The sequence below is a fragment of the Chinchilla lanigera genome, unplaced genomic scaffold, assembly GCF_000276665.1.
Source record: "Chinchilla lanigera isolate Chin_1 unplaced genomic scaffold, ChiLan1.0 scaffold00018, whole genome shotgun sequence".
Classification (NCBI taxonomy): domain Eukaryota; kingdom Metazoa; phylum Chordata; class Mammalia; order Rodentia; family Chinchillidae; genus Chinchilla; species Chinchilla lanigera.
The window spans coordinates 26,517,262-26,539,822 of NW_004955419.1; the positions used below are offsets into that span (position 1 = coordinate 26,517,262).

At 36.3% G+C, this 22,561-nt stretch overlaps 1 protein-coding gene across 3 annotated transcripts in view; it reads right to left on the reverse strand.

Moving 5' to 3' along the window:
* The window catches only part of Tgfbr1 (transforming growth factor, beta receptor 1), a 55,451-nt gene that overhangs the window by 26,363 nt on the left and 6,527 nt on the right, over window positions 1–22,561 (reverse strand). For 2 of the 3 annotated variants that reach the window (XM_005382823.2, XM_005382822.2), the window contains exon 2: window positions 1,163–1,408. In XM_005382823.2, coding sequence (XP_005382880.1) covers window positions 1,163–1,408 — 246 coding nt within the window. Of the gene's footprint in view, window positions 1–1,162; window positions 1,409–17,647; window positions 17,760–22,561 lie in introns of those variants that run through there. The other variant, XM_013513285.1, reaches the window with a different exon arrangement.

Below are 22,561 nucleotides of genomic sequence, written 5' to 3' on the forward strand. Positions count from 1 at the left end.
ATGAAATGAAATGAAATGAAATGAAATGAAATGAAATGAAATGAAACCTTCAAGTTACTGGCTCCACCAAGACATTTTAAAATGCAAAGGATGGGTGATGCCAAAAACCTAGAAATCATGTATCGTGTGCTTATACATAAAGATCATAAAACAAGGTAAAATTACAAAATGAAAACATCTAGACTACAGTGCTGGCTACTGATAGTTTTAAAAATAAGGGCATTATGCAAGGAAGAAGTTTACTCTGAGGACAAACAGGGAAATCCTGAGATATACATACTATTACTATCGATTCATCAGAATTTGCTTTTAAGAGGCTATCCTTTTAGGCCTAACAAATCTCACTGAAAGTCTACCTGGGAACTACTTCTCATAACATTTACCAAGATCTTGGCTATTTTTATGACTCTATAACTACCCAGAAGCCACTTCCTGTTTCCACCTTGAACAAGCTGGGCTACACAATTTCTTTTTTTGTTGTTTTATTTTTTTTAAATTTTTATTTTAAAGAAAATGGTACCAAAAAAAGAAAAGAACCACAGCAAAATACAAAACAAAGCAAGGACATTAAAAATGACACGGGGTTTCAAACCAAATGATAGGGATTAACAGTGGTTGTTATATTACATATTGTTAACTTCAACAAAGTTGCTCAGATTACCAGATGTAAGAATAGAAGATTGATCAAATCATTAAAGGGAATGAGGAAATAATAATTTAAAAGAACATTAGAGACAATACATAGTTTCACTAGACAGGATTGTAGGAATTCACCAATGGTTGCTATACTGCAAATTGTTGTCATCACATAAGTTGCTCAGATTATCAGATATAGGCATGCAAAATTGGTCAAAGTATAAAAAAAAAAACTTTTCAATCATTAACTGTTCCCCTCAACAAACCATCAGACACCAGCAGTACAGTTACACCACCGAGATATATATATATATAATGCCTTAGTACTTTCTTTTTCTTTCCCTCATCCCAGTTGTTCCTTCCTTTGAGCAATTTCTTTCCCTTTCTTACTATGTATTGTACATTTTGGGTTTTATTTACTCTTTCACGTTCTTATACCAGGGAGACGTAATTTCTATAATCCCCTCCCAGTTCTAAAATTGTAGTCAATCTATGGGACAGAAATAAAAGTTACACAACAACTTACCAGTAGTTGGGAGTTCTATTTTATTGCAGTGGTCCTGATTGCAGCAATATGTTGTAGTAACAGCCCCAGTTTTTGAAGAGGGTGCACATACAAACGGTCTATCTCGAGGAATTAGATCAATTTCAGCTATACACATGGTATTGTGTATAACTCTGTCTGTAGTCTCTGTGACAGAGACAAAGCAGAGCCCATCTGTCACGCAGGTATAATTGTCTTTTGCACAGAGCTGGCAGAAACACTGTAACGCTGGAAAAAAGAGCACAAGATTCTATTAAAAAAATCAAGATTAACAGTCTGAAATTACCCAATATTTACTCTATTAATATATTCTTAATCCTGTTATTATATAATTTCTATGCACTGTTCAAAAAACAAAACTCTTCCAAATTCTGCTGAAAGCCATTTTGGAGCAGGGTCTTTTTGAGACAAGGTCTCACTGTGCAGTTCAGGCTGGCCTTGAACTCACTTTGTGGCCCAGGCTGGCCTCAAACTCACAGTAATCTTTCTGCCTCAGCCTCTCAAGTGCTGGGATTACAGGCGTACAACATCACACCCGGCCAAAATATTCATACTGCACCAGGTAGTCTCTATTTTTGTGCAAATCCTGAGAAAGATCTTTTCCAGCTAAGATGAAGACATTCTCTCAGTAACATTAGGAAGACCACACCAGTAACAATTCATACATGTTCCAACCACACTTGATCTTTACAGCTTAACTCCAGGAGTGATGCCTTTAAGAGTCACTGTGTTCCAATATATAGATACCTACACAGCTGTGCTACCTCAGCTGTGCTCTCTAGTAAAGGTTAGTGCTCCCCAAAGTATACCGTGTTTACCAGAATTACTATTTTTGTTTTTCTCTCCCATGAAACTGTAAGTTCCTTGATGCCAGAAATTATACTGATGATTTCAGCAAATCTGCCATTTAGTACAAAGTCTGAAACCACAGCATCTTAAAAATGCTTACTGAATGAATGATAGAATGCATGCCTATATTTCACCCTGGTCTTATAAAGCTGCAAAGTACAGATGTGTTCCTCAGGTTCAACCAAATCTCCAATTACTCAACAGCAAGAGCAAGGGGAAAATCTATGTGTGTAGAACGGCCATTTATGATGAAACCAGCGAGGTAGGTCCACAGTATGTAGAAAGGAATGCTTAGCAGACAGGCAGGCCAAAAGAAAGCTAACTCCTTGAATGATTAAGTTTTTCTAGCCTTGACTGGTTCCTGGAGATGAGTCTCAAACTTCTGGAACAGTCTCCTTGATAAAAATGTTTAGGTATGCCTGAAGCTTTAGGCCACAAGGTACCAATTTGACTGAACTGCTTATAGTAACAACATGATGACTGTAAATACGTATTTTCGCTGTTAAGATAGGGGTGGTAAAATCTAAGCAGCAGATGATAATCACACAGACTGACCCCTAATAAAAACCATGTAGAGAACTTTCCTTGGTTGGCAACACTGCACACGCTGCAGGAACGTGTGTGTCGCAGAGCTATCACATCTCTGTTGAGAGAGTAACAAACATCTGTCCTACTATACTAGGAGAAAATACCTGGAAATTTGTACTGGTTTCTTCTGGACTACACTGTAGCTTCTTTTCTCTTTTGATTTTTAACCTGTATCTTTTCACTGTAATAAACCACAGCCAAACTATGATTGCTTCTGTGAGTCTTGTGAGTCCTCCTACCAAACCATCAGGCCTAAAGGTTGTCTTGGAGACCCCCAACTGACTTACTAAACTCAAACTTAGGAATGTCAGGTTCTCCTGAGGCACCTGCTTTTTGGTGGCACATTTGTCTATTTTCTCTATGGGACAGCAAATGTTTTCCATCTTCATGAACAGTTCAGCTATTTGATTTAGCTCTTCCCAAGTATGAAAGGAACTCAAGAAAACAAGAAAGAGATAAAATGACAATCTATTAAAAAGTTGTTAAAAAAACAGTAGGTCTTCATGATGATGCTTGTTGGGGTAAATATAAGTTTACTGGGCATAATTTCCTAAGGAGAGATTCTGAGCTAGGAATTCATAGGCTGGCTTCAGAAATACATGAATCCTGTGAACTATATGTCAGATGTGTACATTTTTTCCTTGCATTTTCAAGGAAAAGGTCTATTGCTTTTAACAAAACACACAAAAGGGTCTGTGACCCACAAAAGATTAAAACCATCACTAGAAGATGATACTATCTTTTCCCAAGTCTTTCTTACTTGTGTATGAACAGCTATACCACTCATGTTTTCTTTGTAAGCATTACCTTCACCAGTTACTTTACCAAAAGCTTAGTATTCAAAATTAGTAACTTATAGCATTAGAAGAGTTCCAATGACAACTAACAGAGAACACTGTAATACAGTGTGGAAACTACTGTATCTATAACATGCTTCCATGAATACTCTCCCACTTCTAAGGGCTTCATGGTTGCCCTAGTGTACATGAGATAAGGACTAAATAAACATTTGTCCTACCAATTAAGACTTACTAGGGCCAGGCCGGGAATATAGCTCAGCGGCACAAGCACCTGTCTGGCAAGCGCAAGGTCCTAAATTTGATTCCCAGTACCAAAAAAAAAAAAAAAAAAGTAAAAAAAAAGACTTACTAGGACCAAAATCTACTTACCATTATGATGATGATGTTTTTCATGACTTTGGTCTTTATATATATTCTCTCTCTGCCTAGTTTAAATCCACCACCTCTTCTGTTTCTCATCCTTTAAGACATTAGCAAACAAGGTCTTCTCTATGTGTACTCCAAATCTCTCCCCTTTGGGTAGCTCTTTTAAATATCCTCCTACATTCCTCTCTGCACACCCTAAGGATAAGTGCAAATCAATCTATTTATAGTTTGTGGTTTAAGTGTCCCTCATTATCTTAAGAAGGGCCTTGTTTTTATTTTTCATGGCTTTGAATTCCGAACACCTACACAATACTCAGAAAGTATTTACTAAAACAATGCTGCCCATATAAAAAGTCATACTTGGGAAAGGAAGAAAAATCTAAGAGTTTTGTATGCAAATTTTTAAAAATATTTTCATTTCAGCTGGGCCTGGTGGTGCACACCTGTAATCCCAGCACTCTAGGTTCAGGCAGGAGGATCACTGGGCTACAAAATGAATTCAAGGCTACACAGCAGAATCTTGCCTCAAAAAAAACAAAAAAATAATAATTTCAAAGGCAATCTAAAAACAATGATAAACATTCTGGGTTATGAATAATCAAAATCTAAACAAGCACTGTCACTGAGCTTTTACCGCTACTCCTGCAGGTATATGAAGACCTCACTCAGGTCACATGGTCTTGATGCACACTTTATATAGAGACCAACTTTAACAGTAATTGTGAGGGAGAAAAAGTACAAGGAATTTGATTCAGGGAAATATACAGTAAGATAGGCATGATATATTCCAAAGCCAACAGCCAAACAGCCAATAACACATATGCCCTACAATATATGCAAGTCTAACATGAATCCTATCTTTGTAGTAAAATTTGCAAAAATTCCTTAGTAAATATGATTTTTTTACATATGTGATGACATTTTTCCATTCTCACTTCCAGCAATAATTGGTTTACAAAACCATTTAATGAAGATTTCAATAAAAGAATAATGTTAACACTATTCCAGTGAACAAAACAACTAACATCTCATTAAACTGAGACTTGAGGAATTCTTGCTGGCACGTGTTTTGGTGAAGTATGAGGACGCATTACCCTGAACTGACCGACAAAGCCCTGAAGTCATTAAGACCATTTTGTACAAAACTGATATGGACAGGCACTTGCAGCTTTTACTATCACTGAAGTTAAAATAATTAAGCATCTCAAACAGAATCAGACTTAAGGCTATTTTTTTCTCTAGTGAAACCTAAACATCATCTGTCACACTGAATAATTATATCAATATGAATTTTGGTTTTTGTAGTCCTCTTTGCGTTTAATCTGTAGATTTGGGTTACAGTAGTAAGGCAGAAACAGAAGGGTTTTATATATCTATCCATCCATTTAATTTTTGCCCATACAACGTAAGTAACATCATGAAAAATACACTGTATTTTTCTTTTTTTTTTTGGTCTTTTTTGAGACAAGGTCTCGTTATATAGTTCAGGCTGGCCTTGAGCTCACTTTGTAGCCCAGGCTGGTCTCAAACTCACAACGATCCTCCTGCCTCAGCCTCCCCAGTGCTGGGATTACAGGCATGCGCCACCACACCTGGCCTGATACACTGTATTTTTCAAAGAAGTCATTATATTATGGCAAACTTGAAAAAGGGCTAAAGGGCTTTTCTAACCTACCATTTCAATAACAATAACTTACAAGACAAATATAAATATCACACAACACAAAGCTTACCCAGGTAAGGATTTATCTCTTAAGGGAATTTAAAAATTCTATTTTGCCACTTCAGATCAGTCTTCACTGAATATAAGATTGCTGTTATGTAATACAGTAAAATAGATTAGAGAAAAAGAAATCAAAAATTTAAAAATTCCCACAAATGCTTTAATTCTCATTTTTAAAATTTCTAATTTATTAACAGATTTTAATTTTTACATATATGTATAGTATAAAATTTCCATCTAAAAAAAGGTATACAATGACATCTGCTTATCCTCCTCCCCGGAGTCCAAGCTCCACTCCCTACTGCAAAATACTAGGCCACTAACTTGGATTCTTTCAATTAATTCTCCAATTATTCATTAAATATCTTTATATGTGAGGTATAATGTGGGCTATGGGAGTGGAGGGATAAATAACAAATAATTTTCACTTAAGCAGTTCACTAAAGTGGTTCTATAAGAGGCATTAAACATAATTAAAACCCAAGATCCCAAGGAGAATAATCGAAGTACTATACTTCAATGCTGCTGAGATAAAACAGATACCAAGAAAAGCTTCACAGTGCATTTAAATCAGAACTTGGAGAATACATACAATTTGCTAGAGAGATGCAGATGAGAAAATTATGAATGGGTTGGGTTGGTTCCCCCTTATGCAATGGAAGGATTTCACCCCTTTGTGGCTAGAATCCCAAGTAAGATCATCAAATTTAAGCAATTATTCAAGATGCTAACAACCATAATGGTTTTCATCAGCAAATGAACACAATATCTCCCCAAACTACTTCATCTTATTGAGATATTTATCAAATGTGCACATTAACACATTTTTGAACTAATATAAATTATATAGCCGGTCATGGTGGCACATGCCTGTAATTCTAGCATGTGGCAGGCTGAGGCAAGAGGATTGCCCTGAGTTTGAAGCCAGCCTGGGCTACACACAGTGAGTACAAGGCCAGCCTGAACTGCATAGTGAGACCTTGTCTCAAAAGAAACAAAAAGAGGGGGAAAGAGGGGAGGGAGGAGGAGAGAGAAGGGGAGAGGGAGAGGCAGGACCTTCAGATTTATCATCATCACATTATAGTATCAGGGTAATAAATTCCAAGCTGAGATCCTGGCTAGTGATCCCAACTACAAAGGATTGACAAAGGATCAACATGGTTACTTCATTTCACTGTGTCTGCAAGCCACACATAGAAGCAGGATTACTTTCCCCATTGCTAGGGCTACCAAGGGTTGATTCATGAGCCTATCTGTCTTTTTTGAGAGCTGAAGACAGCCTGTGTTTAATATAGGAACAGGCATTTCTATCATCTTTGTTGAAGAAATTAAAATTGGCATAAAAACTAATTTTCACAGGCCTAGAATGAAAGTGTCTATACAATTTAAACTTCTTTTTATGCAAACATTTCAATACTCTTTCCCAAGCCTTGCCACTTGGCCTCTCTATCCTTCTTCCACTACCCACCTCCTCCAATTCAGAACATCTTTCTGAAATTCACTAGGATGTCCTTCCCACTGAATTCAATGTTCCTTTCCAAATGTGTAGGACATGAAGCAATGAGAGGCTTCCTTTATTAGCTGACATGACATTACATTTCCCTAACTTACAAGCCACTAAGCCCTTTGCTAAATGTGCATCTCTAAGCTTCTGGCTTTTCACTTGTGCTCTAAATTCATATTGTAACTGCCTCCAGGAAATACTACTGGGTTTACCTTATTATTGCGAAGCTAACCTACTCAAAACCAAATACACCATTGTTCCTAACAGTGTGATTTTAAAAAGGCCCCTGGAAGGACTCTTAGGCTCCTTGCTAAGACAGCTCAACAGTTAAAAAAGAAAAGAAGGATGAAGATTCCTTTCATCAAAGAGTGAGCTCCAATTTCTTTCCCACTCTTAATTTTCTAGGCAGTGCAAAGGTTGCAGGTTTGTTCCCTTACTCTGCACACTATTGCACAATTATACTTTGCAGTGAAGGCATTTCCAAATTTTACAAATATGTACAAACAGGCTGGTAACATGCCCTTTATTCAGTCCTCTTAGCTACTGTTTAAAAGCAGGTCATACCGCTGTTGTCAAAGGTGAAAGCAAAAGTTAAAAGTTATAAGAAATCCTTGCAAGTACTAATGTCAATCCTTTCTATCATCCAACTTATTCCTCCTCTCCATTTCTTGAGTCATTTGCCTTCCCCTTTTTCTGTTCCCAAAGTCATGTCCCTCTTCTCAAGGAGACCTTTCTTCTTTTTTCTCACCTTCCACCAATGAAGAAAAACATACTATGTACGTGTTCTTCTGTTTTTAATATGCAGCCTATCTCTGTAGACAGCGCTAAAATCCTGACCACATACCTCCTCCAGCCTACAGCCTCAGTTTTGTTCCTCACGGCACTGGGTGGTTTTCTTCTCAACTCAACTCTTTGAAGTTAGCCTGCAGCATCAATGTCAAGAGCTTTTCAAAATATAAGGCACACATAGGCATGGTGGCACAAGCCTATAATTTCAGCACTGTGGCAAGAGGATTACAAGTTTCTGAGCCCACCTTGGGCAATTTAATACGATATCTCCAAAAAAATATTTCTTTAAATATAAAAGGGCTGGGGATATAGTTCACTGTGAAGGCCCTGGGTTCAACCCTCACTACTACAAAAAAACAAAGGAACAAAAAAAACCACACACAAAGTACCATATAAAGTATATTTTCCTCTAGATAACATTTCACCCCCAAATTCAGGGATTCAGAATAAAAATCTAATTTTCCCAGATAAATTCCATTTAATTCTACCTCTTTTAAAGCATTTAAGAGGTTCATTTATAATTTAACACGTATCTCATCTTACAAGTTTGCAGCACTTCTAAATTCTTAACCACTTATTTTTCCACTATATCTTCATGTTCCAAGCTCTCAGGCTTTGTGGAATTAGCCAATATAATGTTAATCGATATCAGAGAACGGTACTACGAACAGGCTGCCCAATGACAAGATGAGATTTAACACGTGGGCTAATACAATGGTTTTTATTTAAGTTCAAAATAAACTGCATAAGTACTAGGTAAAAGACCTGCTTAGCACACCTGGGAAATTTGTTTAACAACTGATTTTAAATTAATCAACTTTGCTATTAATTGTATTTGAGGCGGTAGAGAACACAAGAGGGAGAACTGTGTATAATCCCCAAATGTTCAATGCAGTAAGTATTCAGTGTCACTTGAATATACATTTGCAGGTAAATGTATGTCAGAGAGTCAAAAAATTAAAGCAGGACCTGAGAGTCATTCCAGCCTGGGAGACAAACACCTCATTCTATAGATGCAGCAATTGAGTCCACTCATCTCACAACACTACATCAAAGTGTGACATCAGAATGCAGCAAACTCTTCCATAAGAAAATCACTTCCTCACAGCTACAATTCATCCTTGCAATTAAATTTGCTGCCCAAAAGGAAATGACCTTTTTTTTTTAAATTAAGATATTTAAGAAGAGACTTAAAGATCAACAATCAAAAGTAGAGATTTCCTACATGAAATGAAAAGTTCTAAAATTTAATGACCCCTGTTAGTAAGGTTCTATTTTTTTTTTTTTTTTTTTTTGGTTCTATCATTTTACAAGTTATATTAAGTCACACATCCAAATTTTTACTTCATGACTAGTTCAATTTAGGTTCACATCTTCCAAGTACAACAATGTTAGCAGTACCCCCCACTTTCATCTGTTTATCTGTTAACTCCATTAAACCAGGAGATTCTTCAGCACAAGGACTAAGTTAATGCTTTCTGCACTTTTGGATCCTTAGAAGTCCTTGTTTAGTACCTGGCACCGAGCAATAGAACTGGTAAAGTATAATGATTATACTATTATAAATGTAAGATCATACAGCCAACAACAAAAAAGCACTGAAATTCAATGTTTTATATGATAGGGACTAATAATTTTTAACAAATGAAGTAAAATGACAGAAAAAAGACATGTATTAAGTGTGTGCATTAAGTGAGATGTCAGAGTAGAACAGTGTGTTTGATAGAGTAACATTTGTGCTTTAAAAAAGGTAAAGAAGGAACACACACATTGGCTTACATACTGAGTATTGCAAAGAATTCAAAAGTAACAAGTAACACCAGCTAAGAAGAAAAGGAACTGTCTACCCAATGAAACATGTAAAAAGAGATTTCACTATACATCCATTTATACTTTTGAGAAAATGTGGTGAACTTCAGAAAATGAGTGTGTGTTACACCTATCTGATGTTGTAAGAAATAATTTAAAATGTCTCTCTAATGTTCCATCCTTTCCTCCTTACTGCCTTTAAGACACGCAGAAAGGGGGAAAGCATATGTGCTTATTCTGCCTAATCCCATTCTCCAAAAAGAAATGAGAATATTGGGTTTTCATTGGGTTTCAGTGCTTTTTTGTTGTTGGCTGTATGATCTCACATTTATAATAGTATAATCATTATACTTTACCAGTTCTATTGCTAGATACATATGAAAGATTACAAACAATTTAATATAAACAGGAAGTTATATAGTCCATAAATCACTTTTTACATGTGCAATAGCCTACATTCCCTCTCGTCAGAGGGTATGTTCATTTGTTATTTTGAATGTGCCATAATTGTCTTCTATTAATGTGGAGTTAGAGATTTTTTCACAATAGTGAGATATATTACATGAAAGATACGCAACAATTGTTTCTCTTTTCTCCCAATTCAAACACACTTTTATAGTTTCTTATTAAATAATCCTAAATAAATTACTTTATCTGAGCCTAAATTTCCTCAACTTATTTCCTATACTTTAACAGTATCAATCACAGACAGCTTGAATGTTAAGTGAGGATTTGTGGGTTAAAACTTAGCACTCAATAAAATGCTTAAAATTTGTTTATGCACTCATTTAACAAGTATTTCTTTGGGGCCCTTACAGCATGCCGATCCCTGTTCTAGATGCTGGATGGACGAAGAATCAGAACTAATAGCTCTACACAGGAGGCATTTGGAAGGTGAATGAAGCATGGCTTACTAACCCTAGTCAATGTAATGATTCATTAATAAGTTCCTAGCTGAATGTGCTATTTAGGAGGCGGGGCCTGGTGAGAGGAAATAAACTGTGCCCATACTGGGGCATCTATCTTTTCGCTGGCTCTCTTGCTCTCTGTCTGTGCTTTCTGGTTGCCATGAATACTCTCCCACCACACCCCTCCACCATAAGGTTTCAACCTTGGAGCTAGCCCGCTGTGGACTGGAACCTCTATACTGTGTACATCAGGTATTCTGTCCCACCAATGAAAAGATTGCTAATACAATAAATAACACAATCTATTAACCATGAAATGTTCATGATTACCTCGATAAAGATATGATCCAAGCTCCTTTATATAGATGAACAAACTAAAATGTTCCAAGAGCTACATCAACATATCCTGTATTTATTCCAAACGCACAAAAAGAAGAGAAGAATTATCAGATAATCTATGGTGTTCTCCCTCAAAGAGAACAAGATGAAGGACTTAATCCTTTCTCTCTACAAAGTGGCTAGAGAAGACATTATGGCTTCACTGTACCAGTACAGAGGTATAGCAATGATTTTAACATGGCAGAGCATCCAGGGTTAGGGGGAGAGAGTATGAAATGTAAATGCGCTGCCTTTTACTTAGGGTAGAGGAGATAATACCTGGACCAGCAAACCCCAAAAGGTCTACTAGACATGGCTGAAGACATGAGCTAGTGGTGCTGTGTAGTTACTAACTTTGGAAACATAGAGTAAGGCCTCAATACCTTTCCCCAGGAAATAACATTGTATGTAACTTGCAAAGAGAAAGAATTCAACTTTCGGAGGAGAGAGTCACCAGACCCAAGACCCTTGCCCTCATTTTATATCTGTTCATCTGTTAACTCCATTAAACCACGAGATTCTTCAGATTTTTGCCCTCCAGCTCACAGTAAGAACAAATACTTCAACACACAGAAAGGGAGAATTTTCTGAAAAATGACATCTACACAAAAACTTAGGGAAGACTAATGGAGAAAAGAAAGTCATTTCAGAGAGATGCTACACATAGGTACCGTACTTAGATGCAAAAATAAGAGAATATGACGGTTTAGGTGATAAAATCAACTCCCCCCAAAACACTGATAAAATTCAACACTTATTCATAATTTTTAAAAAAGTATTAGCAAACTGCAGTATTAAAAAATGTGAAGATACTTTATTAAATTAAGGAAAAGGCATAAAACAATCCCTACACTTAATGATCTAAGATGGACAGTTTCCCCCTGAAATCACAAGTGAGAAAAGACTATCTATCACTACTTCTCAACACTGATTAGAGGTCTCACCATGCGCAATAAATTAGAAAAAATAAAAAGGACCCAAGCACGATGATACAACCCACACCTACAATCCCAGAATTTGGGAGGCTAAGGCAGGAGGATAGCCACAAGTTTGAGGCCAGCCTGGACTACAAAGTGAGTTCAAGGCCAGCCTGAACTACACAGCAAGACTGAATCAAAAAAGCAACAAATAAATAAATAAATAAATAAAAAGAAAGAAAGAAAGAAGAGAAGGAGGGAGGGAGGAGGGAAGAAAGAAAAGAAAAAAAGAAGAAAAGAAAAGGAAGGAAAGAAGAAAGGAAGGAAGGAGGAAGGAGGAAGGAAGGAAGGAAGGAAGGAAGGAAGGAAGGAAGGAAGGAAGGAAGGAAGGAAGACACCTGTAATTTTCTGATGACACAATTATGTATGCAGAAAATCCAAAAGTAACCTATAAATTATTAGAATCAGTTAAATAGCGGCCAGGGATATAGCTCAGTGGCACAAGTGCCTGCCTGGCAAGTGCAAGGTCTTGAGTTCCATTCCCGGTACAGCCCCCCTGCCCCCCCCCCGCCCAAAAAAGAAAAGAATCAATTAAATTCACCAAGTTAACAGATACAACGTTCTTATACCAAAAAGTTAGTTTTTCTTGAATCAGCAACAAACAGAAAATAAAAATCTAAGAGTATCATATGGAAATAATAAAGACATATAAGACCTCTACACTCAAAGCTTCAAAGGTTACTTACAGATAGAAATTATAAAGGAAATAAAGTAAAATTAAAACTTTCATTTACAAAGGGAAAAGCATGCCTACTTCCTTACTGGAAGGCATAATACTGTAAAGACATCAATATCCTCCAAAGTTATCTGTAGACTCAAATCAACTCAAAATCCATAGTTTTGTTAATTCAAAAATTTATATGAAAAAACCCAAGAGTAGTCAAAATAATCTTCAAAAACAATGTTTTCTTGGAAGACCTAATAAATATCAAGAGCCATAACAGGGGCTGGGGATTTAGCTCAGCGGCAAAGCGCCTGCCTGGCAAGCGCAAGGTCGTGAGTTCAGTTCCCGGTACCGGAGAAAAACCAAAAAAAAAAAAAAAGAGCCATAACATTATAGTAATTAAAACACCATGATACTAGCACAAAGACAAACAGATCAATGAGACAGACTAAAGATTCTAGAGACACAGCCTCACATAAACTACTTGACTGTTAAAGGTGACACAGCAATGCACTGAAGGAAGGAATGTATTGCCAATAAATGGTTCAGGATCAACTCAATGTCTAAATTTTAAAGATGTAAGAAAAACATACTTCATACCATAATACAAAATCAGTTCCAGATGCAATGTGAAAGGTAAAACAAGAAACCTTTCAAAAGAAAACACAAAGGAAAAAAGGTGAGATATTCGAATCCAAAGATTATTCAAAAAGCCTAACAAAGAGAAAAAAACAAGTTTAAGGACATTAAAAAGACACTATTTTCCTTCATTTCTCTATTCATATTGTTCCTTTTTTAGACTTGGCAAATATTGGTCTATTTTAATACATTTTCAAAGAACCAATTCTTATTTTTTCTATATTTCTAGTTTTCTGTGTATTATTTCCTTCCATGTTTCTTCCCTGACTTGATTTTCAAACTTCTTGCTTTCAAATTTTCCTTTGGGCACTACTGTAGCAAAACACTGATTACTTTTGATACACAGGGCTCTTGTTCACTTATAAATGATTTATAATTACAACTGTAACTTCTATAACCAACAGATTACTGAGAAGAGTAACCTAAATTTTCAGGTAAATATATTATTTTGGCTTTTGTTGTTATTAATTTCTAATTTGAGTGTTCTTTGTGTATCTTCACATTGCCAATTATCTGGAAAAGTTTTTTGTTTTGTTTTCTTTTGAGACAGGGTCTCGCTGCATAGTTTAGGTTGCCTCTGAACTCACTATGTAGCCTAGGCTGGCCTCGAATTTGCAACAATCCTCCTGCAATCCCCACCCGAGTGCTGGGATTACAAGCCTGCGCCACCACAACCGGCATCTAGAAGTATTCTGAAAGAACGTTGTTCATTACAGAATTGGAATATATTGAATCTGTTTTATTGTATTATTCAAATTTTGCTTTCTTAATCTACACTGATGTTACAGATTTCTTATTTTTTTAAAACATTTTAGCTTCATATAGTAAGGGTATTTTAATAGTTGCATAAATTACATATTTTGGGGAATGGTACTTCTTACTATTATATCTCATTCTTCCCTTAAATGCTTTGGTAGCTTGAATTTTATTCTATCACATATTCATTTTACCATATCTACCTTTTTGCTGTTATATGTGCCTTAATCTATCACATTATTTTTGGCAGTTTAAGAATCTCTCAGGGAAAAAAAGGTAGATCTGCAGGTTTCTGTGTGTATATTCATCCATCTAAGAATACGTTTTCCAACAGGAAAATTTAATTCTTCAGATTTACAATGCATTAATAGACATAATGGCCATGAATTAGATTTTTAAGTTAAAGCTATGTATGTACAGAGTGTATAGTGTCACATACTTCTACAAGAGTTTCATCATCAGGTATAGAGGGAACACTTCCCAACATTCAACCATTCTTATATCCTGTACCACAAAAGCAAATACATTCTACATATTAATTAATTCTCTTGGTATGTATTTAATTTATGTAACTCCTATCCCTTGCAGATGAAAGAAAAAAAATTACTCAGCTTAAAAATTACTGAGCAAAAAAGACACCATTAGAAATCTTGAAGACTTGGTGAACCACAACATGTAGTTACACAAGCTTTAATATTCTTATCTCCTCTCATTTGAAACGTTCATCTCCTGGTTAAACAAAATGCCAAATTAAATGGTTCAACCCTGGTTGTAGTCTCCTTCAGAAAAGGGCAGAAAAAAAACAGCCAAAACATAAAGACTTTTACAATATTCCTGCATTATGTAATTTTTATAATATTTCATAATATTTCTAACCATTAAATCATGGTTTCTCCTGGTTCAGGGGGATAGTAAGCATCCCCTGAACTCCTTTCAGGGGAACACTTGCCTTTTAAGACTGAACTATATATATTTGAAAACAAATTTAGCACACCCCATAACCAAACTAATAAGAGCTTTCATACCTCAAAATCTAGATGTCCAGACACGTGGCATAAGGACTATGCTAATTTTCCAATCATTGGTAGCATTTTTGGTTACTGAAGAAGGCCTCTAGAAGGGGACTACTTAAAAGATAACAGCTTGCTGGGCAGAGGCGTAAGGGCCTCTGTATTATTTATTCCTTGAATTGAAGATATAGCACAGAACACTACCTTGCAGAATTATGTGATCTGTATGTAAGTCAACAACTACCAGGGTCCATCTAGGGTTTAGGGTGGTTCACAGGTAATCAAAATCATTTGTTCCAGAAGATTTTTTTCCTGTTTCAGGGATCCTCAGCTAAATTAGAAACACCCAACTGCTTTAGGCAACTATTTCCTCATGGGCACACTGTTTGCAATCCATAGTTAATTTTGAAATTGTCCGTCCTCTCTGAGTGTCTTCTAAGATTTCTTCTTGATGCCTAAGCCCCTTGATAACCCTCCCTCCTTTCCATCATAAGGCAAGGGCAAGCTGAATCAGACAAAACTTACATGAAGATCTAGCTAGAAAAGCTCATGTGTTTTTCTTAGACAAAAGAATAAAGTGTAAGAAACAACTATAATTATGGGGAGAACAAGTATGTGAGACTAGAAAGATGTGTGCTTATATATGCATAAAAATAAGGAAAAGAACAAAAGTAAAATGTACCATGAAAGAGAAAAAAGAAATACAACGGAAGAAAAAATAGAGCATTTATTCATAAGAAAGTGATATATAGTGCTATGTTACATTTTCAGTATCACGACAAATTTTGTAATGCTTTGGGTGAGACTTGCAATCAAAAATTATCTTTTCTTGTTGAGAAACATAAGCAAACTGGCCCCTGGTTTGTAATTTTGTTCCAAATATAAAATGAGATAAAATAACTAAACTGCTTTAACTTGTTTATTTTGGTAAAATAATTATATATAATTACTGTTGAAGGAAATCTACAACAGACCATCTTGATGTTTTTATTTAAATCTGTTGCACACTGAATAACAAAATTAAAATGTCAGTTTCTCAATTGGAGAATACTCAAATCAACAGCCATGTGCTAAACAAAGAGACTCAATTAGAGCACATTACAGTTCAATTTGGGAATGAATACATCAAAGAAAAACCCATACATATATGCGTGCGTGTATGTGGATGTCGCGTGTGTGTATGTGGATGTGTGTGTTACTGATTTTCCCTTTTCCTCTTTAGATTTAGCTGTGCTCCCAAATATGTATATTAATCCAAGCTTTTAATATTAAAGGGTTTTTTTTTTTTTTGGTTTTTCTCCGGTACCGGGAACCGAACTCACGACCTTGCGCTTGCCAGGCAGGCGCTTTTTGCCGCTGAGCTAAATCCCCAGCCCCTTAATATTAAAGTTTTGTTTTTGTTTTTTCTCATGGGACCTATTTGTATTTCAATGCATATTTAAGGATCTTATACTGTAGAAATGTAACAGGATGCCTGCACAAGGTGTCCTAGAACTATAAATACACACATTATGTAATCAGTGAGGTTCACACCTAGGAAATCTAGATGGAATGGCTATCCTGAAGCGAATGAACAGAAAAAACGAGGTTCAGTCCTACTGATGAGAACTAGGAAACACTGGCACAGACCTAAAGTAGCCAGCAACTGCAGAATAAGTAAATCCTTATAAAGCATATAAAGTGATAAAAACACATTGTTCACTTTATTTCCCAGTGGTCCTTATAACAAAGACTTCTATAGTAGATTCTGTTGAAATGTAGAGAAGCTTGTTTTTCCCAACAAAATTAGAATGCTTCTAACCAAAGAATGACCCTGATACTAATACATATAGCTATATTTTTTATGAATATGGGGGTTACTCTGAGACCAGTACAGTAGGGCCACAATCTCTGGGCAAATGCAATCTCTCCAAAGTCATCACCCTCAGTATCTATCATCCAAAAATGATACAGTTCTTTAACTATGAAGAAATTCTCCAGACCTGACCTACTCGAGCCTGTTTAAAGAAAGGTTTGGGCCAGGGATGTAGCACAGCAGCATAAGCGCTTGCCTGGCAAGCCTGAGGTCATGAGTTCAATTCCCGATACCAAAAAAAAAGAAACAAACAAACAAAGGTTTATGTCTGGTTCTGTCCACCTTTGGTGGCAGTAATATGATATCTGCCAAATGGAGACAGGCCAAATGGTAAGGACATTAGAAAATCATCTTTGTAAGCCAACCTGAATAGTTTCACGTTGCTTTCTATTCATTATCCTCTAGCATTTAGCAAAGCTTGATTTAATACTAGCCCTACATCAGCTGTTCCACTGATATTAGGGAAAGACTAATGTGTTCACATTTGGTTCAGAGCCTTAAAATGGAGAAGATGATGGCAGTAGTACTAAGCTGAACCCCCAATATGTGTTACATAGGATGCCCAAAAATGAGAGTCAAAGACTGCTAGAGTCTGTAATACCCCTAACCACATGGAGATTCTCTGTGCAGTGCATCCTGGGTGTTTTAATGAAGGTGGCAGGCTCCTCAAGAATTTCAGTAATAGACAATGAAATCTATGTAAATTATCCTAAGAGCTAAGTATTGCACTCAAATGCCACAACTTTCCTCATCTAAAGTTACACATAACTTTTCCTTTCCCCCTTTTACTTATTGATTCTCATCTTTCTGTGGTCGTTAGTTTTGATCTTACTGAATTTATTTCAAACTTACAATATCCTTTTTGTGAAAATGGCCGGAGTACAAGTCAATCAATAAACTTTTCTCATACAACGAGGTAATTACAAGACAGCGCTCATCTTTAAATCACGAGACGGGGCTGGGGATTTAGCTCAGCGGCACAGCACCTGCCTGGCAAGCGCGAGGTCGTGAGTTCAATTCCTGGTACCGGAAAAAACAAACAAACAAACAAAAAACAAATTTAAATCACAAGTCGTGGGCCAAGGAGTTAGCTCAGCAGCACAGCACCTGCCTGGCAAGCTTGAGGTCCTGAGTTCAATTCCTACTACCAAAAAAAAAGAAAGAAAAAAAGAAAGAAAGAAAGAAACCATGAGTCTTAGGGAAGTTTAGCCTGTATTTTGGTTTAAAACAGTAAGTCTTATTCCTAAAAGTATACAGAACTGTACAGTAGAATAGAGTTGAGAGAATCAAGTAATGCAAGGCATGTCTTCTACTTCTCAGGCAGGAGGTTATCTAGACTCTGCCTGAATATTTTCCATGACAGAGAACAACCTACCTCAAAATGTTCCATTTTATGACAGTCATTATTGATAGAAAGTCTTGTTATATTGAACTGAAACTGGCCTCTTAGCCTACCATTAATTCTTGTTCTTCAAAAATACAGTTGTTCACTTACTGAATACCTACTGATGTCAGGCTTCTGCTTGGTACTTTATAGATACTACTATATAACATCTTCACAATGACCAGGTAAGGTAGGAATTATCTTTCTTTAAAAAGTGAGTACCTGAGAGATACACTGATGAAAATCTAACTTCAGACAAGTATGTCATGGTTCATACACATATTCTTATAAGCCAAGATTTTAGTAAGTTTCTGGGAACCAAGTCACATGAATTCAATCTGCCTTCAATACTGGAAGGAAAATGAACTTTCAGTTAGATAAATCCAAACAAACATAAAGATAGTCTAGAAATACAACAATACCACTGTTTAGTTCATAAACCAAAATAGTAGCAGTATCTTATTTAATAAGATAATCAAGAAACTCTTAAGAGACAGCAAAAACATGATGCCTGTAGCATCAGCAACCTTGACTTAGAGTCAATGATGTAAATCCATGTCCCAAACAGGAAACCTTTTGTCTTCTACCTCAGCCAGGAACCAAGGCAGATTCCCAAGACACTAAACATTTTACTAAAAATCAGATTTACCAAAGATCACATTCTAAATACATACTCCTTCAGTATTAGAGAATTTGGAGGAAAAAGTAAAGACCTGCAACATACCAGGGAAGAAGACCCTCAGTGAACCAAGACCCTCAGTGAACTAAGCAGAGCAACAGAATCAAGCTAGGACACACAATAATACTGCACTTAGGGCTGGGGATTTAGCTCAGCGGCACAGCGCCTGTCTGGCAAACGCGAGGTCATGAGTTCAGTTCCCGGTACCGGGGAGAAAAAAAACAAACAAAAAAAAGAATACTGCACCTAACGTGACTCTTTCACTCACAGGAATCTAAAAGAAAAAGAGAACAAGGCATTTCTTTGCTAGGCTCTCCTCCATTTCCAACCAACCAAAGATCTTTTATCTTTAGTCCCTACTAAGTAATTCCATTTGGCTACTCAACTGCTCAGACCAGAATTCATTTCCCCTTCATCTTTCTCTTGCCAAATTCTATATTAAAGACTTTTCCAGGTACAAAAATCTTGGAGTTATTCTTTTTTTTCCTTTCAGGGATACAGAATAATTTCTATATTCTACCTTTTTACAGCTAAGACCTACTGCTATTTAACAAATATTTACTGGATGCATATGATGATGTACTAGGCACTTTCTATACACTTGCGATACATTAGTAAACAAAACAAGATGCCTGCTATCATGAAGCTTATATGCTAGGAGGGAGACACTAAACATAGTACGACAATATATGTAAAGTAGGTAAGTAAATACAGTTAAAAAAAGGAAGAATAATAGCAATTTTAAAGTTTGCCTTTTAAAACTGCCTCACTGAAAAAAGACATAAAAGAGAAGGTCATGTAAACATGGGGGATGAGCATGCAAGAAACAGACTAACTCCTCTGATGTGCTTGAAATGTCTCAGAGACAGCCCACCTGCTCCAATGCCATTCTCAGTGCCATCAAACCAACTACCAAAACCTCCCTAAGTAACCACCTGCCCCAATTCCTCTGTGGTGCAGTTAAATATTCTTTTGCCACGTTAAAAACTACCTGCCCCATTTTCTTTTTTTTTTTTTGGTTTTTCTCCGGTACCGGAAACCGAACTCACGACCTTGCGCTTGCCAGGCAGGCGCTTTGCTGCTGAGCTAAATCCCCACCCCATTTTCAATGTCCTTAATTTTCTGACCCTAACCTTTACATCAAGAACGTTTCACCCTTTCCTTTAAAATTTACTTGTCCATGCACATCATCACCTTCTCACCCAGAAGTGTTTCCCTTCCAGCCCTCATCTACTCTAAACCCCAGCTGCCCTGCAAGGCACAGTCAAGTCCTAACACTTCTGTAAAGTAGGCTTTGTGATTGCTTTTATTAAATCTGGGTTCACTGAATTTCCTTAGCGTTTCTTTTTGTAATTGTGGCAGTGCTGGGGACTGAACCCTGGGCCGTACACATGCTAGGCAAGCTCTCTATCATTGAGGCATTCTCCCAGCCCAGCATCACACTTCTTAAAAAGTAAGTGTGCTTCCTGGTTTTTCCATACTTCCCATCTCATTGATCACTACTAAATAAATTAACTATTTCTGCTACAAGCTAAAGCTCTTTGCCAACTTAAAAACACTAGCTGTGGTAATTGCTCAAATAGAATCAGTAAAGCATATACTAAAAAATGCATACAGCCTAGAAAAAGCAAAATGATGACTAATAAGAGGTTTTTTTTCCTTTTCTGTATTTCAAATTTTCAGTTATTTTCAGTGCTTGTGTTACTGTTAGAAGCAAAGAGTTCACTATAAATATATATAAATCAATACAAATAGTAAATGATCAACTCTCACTGGACTCATCAGCAAGCTTCAACTTACCTAAAAATAAGGAATGTCAAAGGTCACAAGTACTCAAGTAAACTGAAACTGTAAAGAAAAAGCCAGACTGCAATCAAGAAAAGATGAAGCAAATTCTCAGAGTTTAAAGGGGTAAAAAAAAGAAAAAAAAACACTTCCTGCTAGCAGGTACCACAATACCTGGGCCTTCTAGAAAACTAGAATCAAAATGTACCAAAGATACAAACATTAAAACAAAAACAATGAAATTAAGATAAAATGTAGGTAAAACTTAAAAAGTCTAGGTACAGGCAAGAGCTTTCTGAACAGAACTTCCATTTGCACAGAAATAACAGCAAGAATCAACAAATGGAATTACAGTATAACAAACTAAAAAGCTTCTCCACAGCAAAGAAAACTATTAGTAAAGTGAGGACAAAACCTAAAGAATGGGAAAAAAATTTTGCCAGTTATTCCTCAAACAGAGGACTAATACCTAGAATACATACAGAACTCAAAAATTAGACCACCCAAAACAAAAGACCCATTTACATGAAATGAATAGACACTTCTCAGAAGAAATACAAATGGCCAACAACATGGAAAATGTTCAACATCTCTGGCCAGTAAAGAAATGCAACTTAAAATAATGCTAAGATTTCATCTTACACTAGAGAATGACAATCATCAAAAAATCAAGCAATAACAAACGCCATGATGGAAACCGCCTACCTTGTTGGTGGGAATGTAAACTACTACAACCATTATGGAAATGAGTATGGAAATTTCTCAAAGAACTAAAATTAGGAAGTCCATGCTGAATATAATGGCACATGCCTGTAATTCCACCATTCCGGAGGCTGAGGCAGAACTGCTGCAAGTTGCAGGCCAGCCTGGGCCATATAGTGAGTTCAAGGTCAGCCAGGACTACAAAGTGAAATAAAATAAAATTAGAAATTCCACTTGACTCAGCTATTCCCTTTCTAGATATCTTCCTAAAAGAGCTAAAGACATAACATCATAGCAATACATGCACACCAATGTTTACAGAAGCACAATTCATAGTAACTAAACCCTGGGAGCAATCTGTATGCTCATCAACAGGTAAAAGGATAAAGAAAATGTTGTACCTATACATAATGGAATACTACTCAGCTATAAAGAATGATAAATCCAAGACATCTGTAGGAAAATGGAAACACTTCAAAAATATAACATTAAGTAAAATAAATCAGACACGTAAACTTACATGCCATATGGTACATCTCATTTGAGTGAGACAAAGTACAAGTAAAGAGCAAAATAAAGCACTAACAAAAGGAAACAAGCAGCTAAGATCTTTTGCAAAAGGGAAAGAGTCCTAGAGAATGAAGCCAAAGGAAGGGCAGAGAAGGGGAAGTAAAAAGATTTAAGAAGTGTCACTTACATGTACCAAATACAAGCAATGAATGGAACAATATACGTCATAACCATAAACTAAAATTAATAAGAATGAAAATGGGAAAGGGGATTTAGAGAAACAGAGAGGGAGATGAGTGAGAATTAGAAGGGGCTTAAAAAAGAAATAAAGCTGTCCTATGCATATGCACCTACTCCCTAAGATGAATGTAAACTACATGTACTAATAAAATAAAATTTAACAAAAATGTTTTAAATATAAACAACAATAAAAGAAAAAGTTTTTCTTTTTCTTTTATTGTAAAGAAAGTGACTCTAACAACATACTTATTGTATATGAAAGCAGCCTGATATACATGGAAGCACATTTACCCAGCCATGCTCAAATACAGGCTTCCCCATGCATTAACAACATGACCTCAGTTTACTTGTCTGTGAAAAAGAGATGAGAAACTCTCCTATTTGCAATAATACCTCAGTTGTTCGGTAGCTCCATGGTGGAACTTACCATTACTCAAACAGCAAAGTTACAAAAAAGTCTGTATGG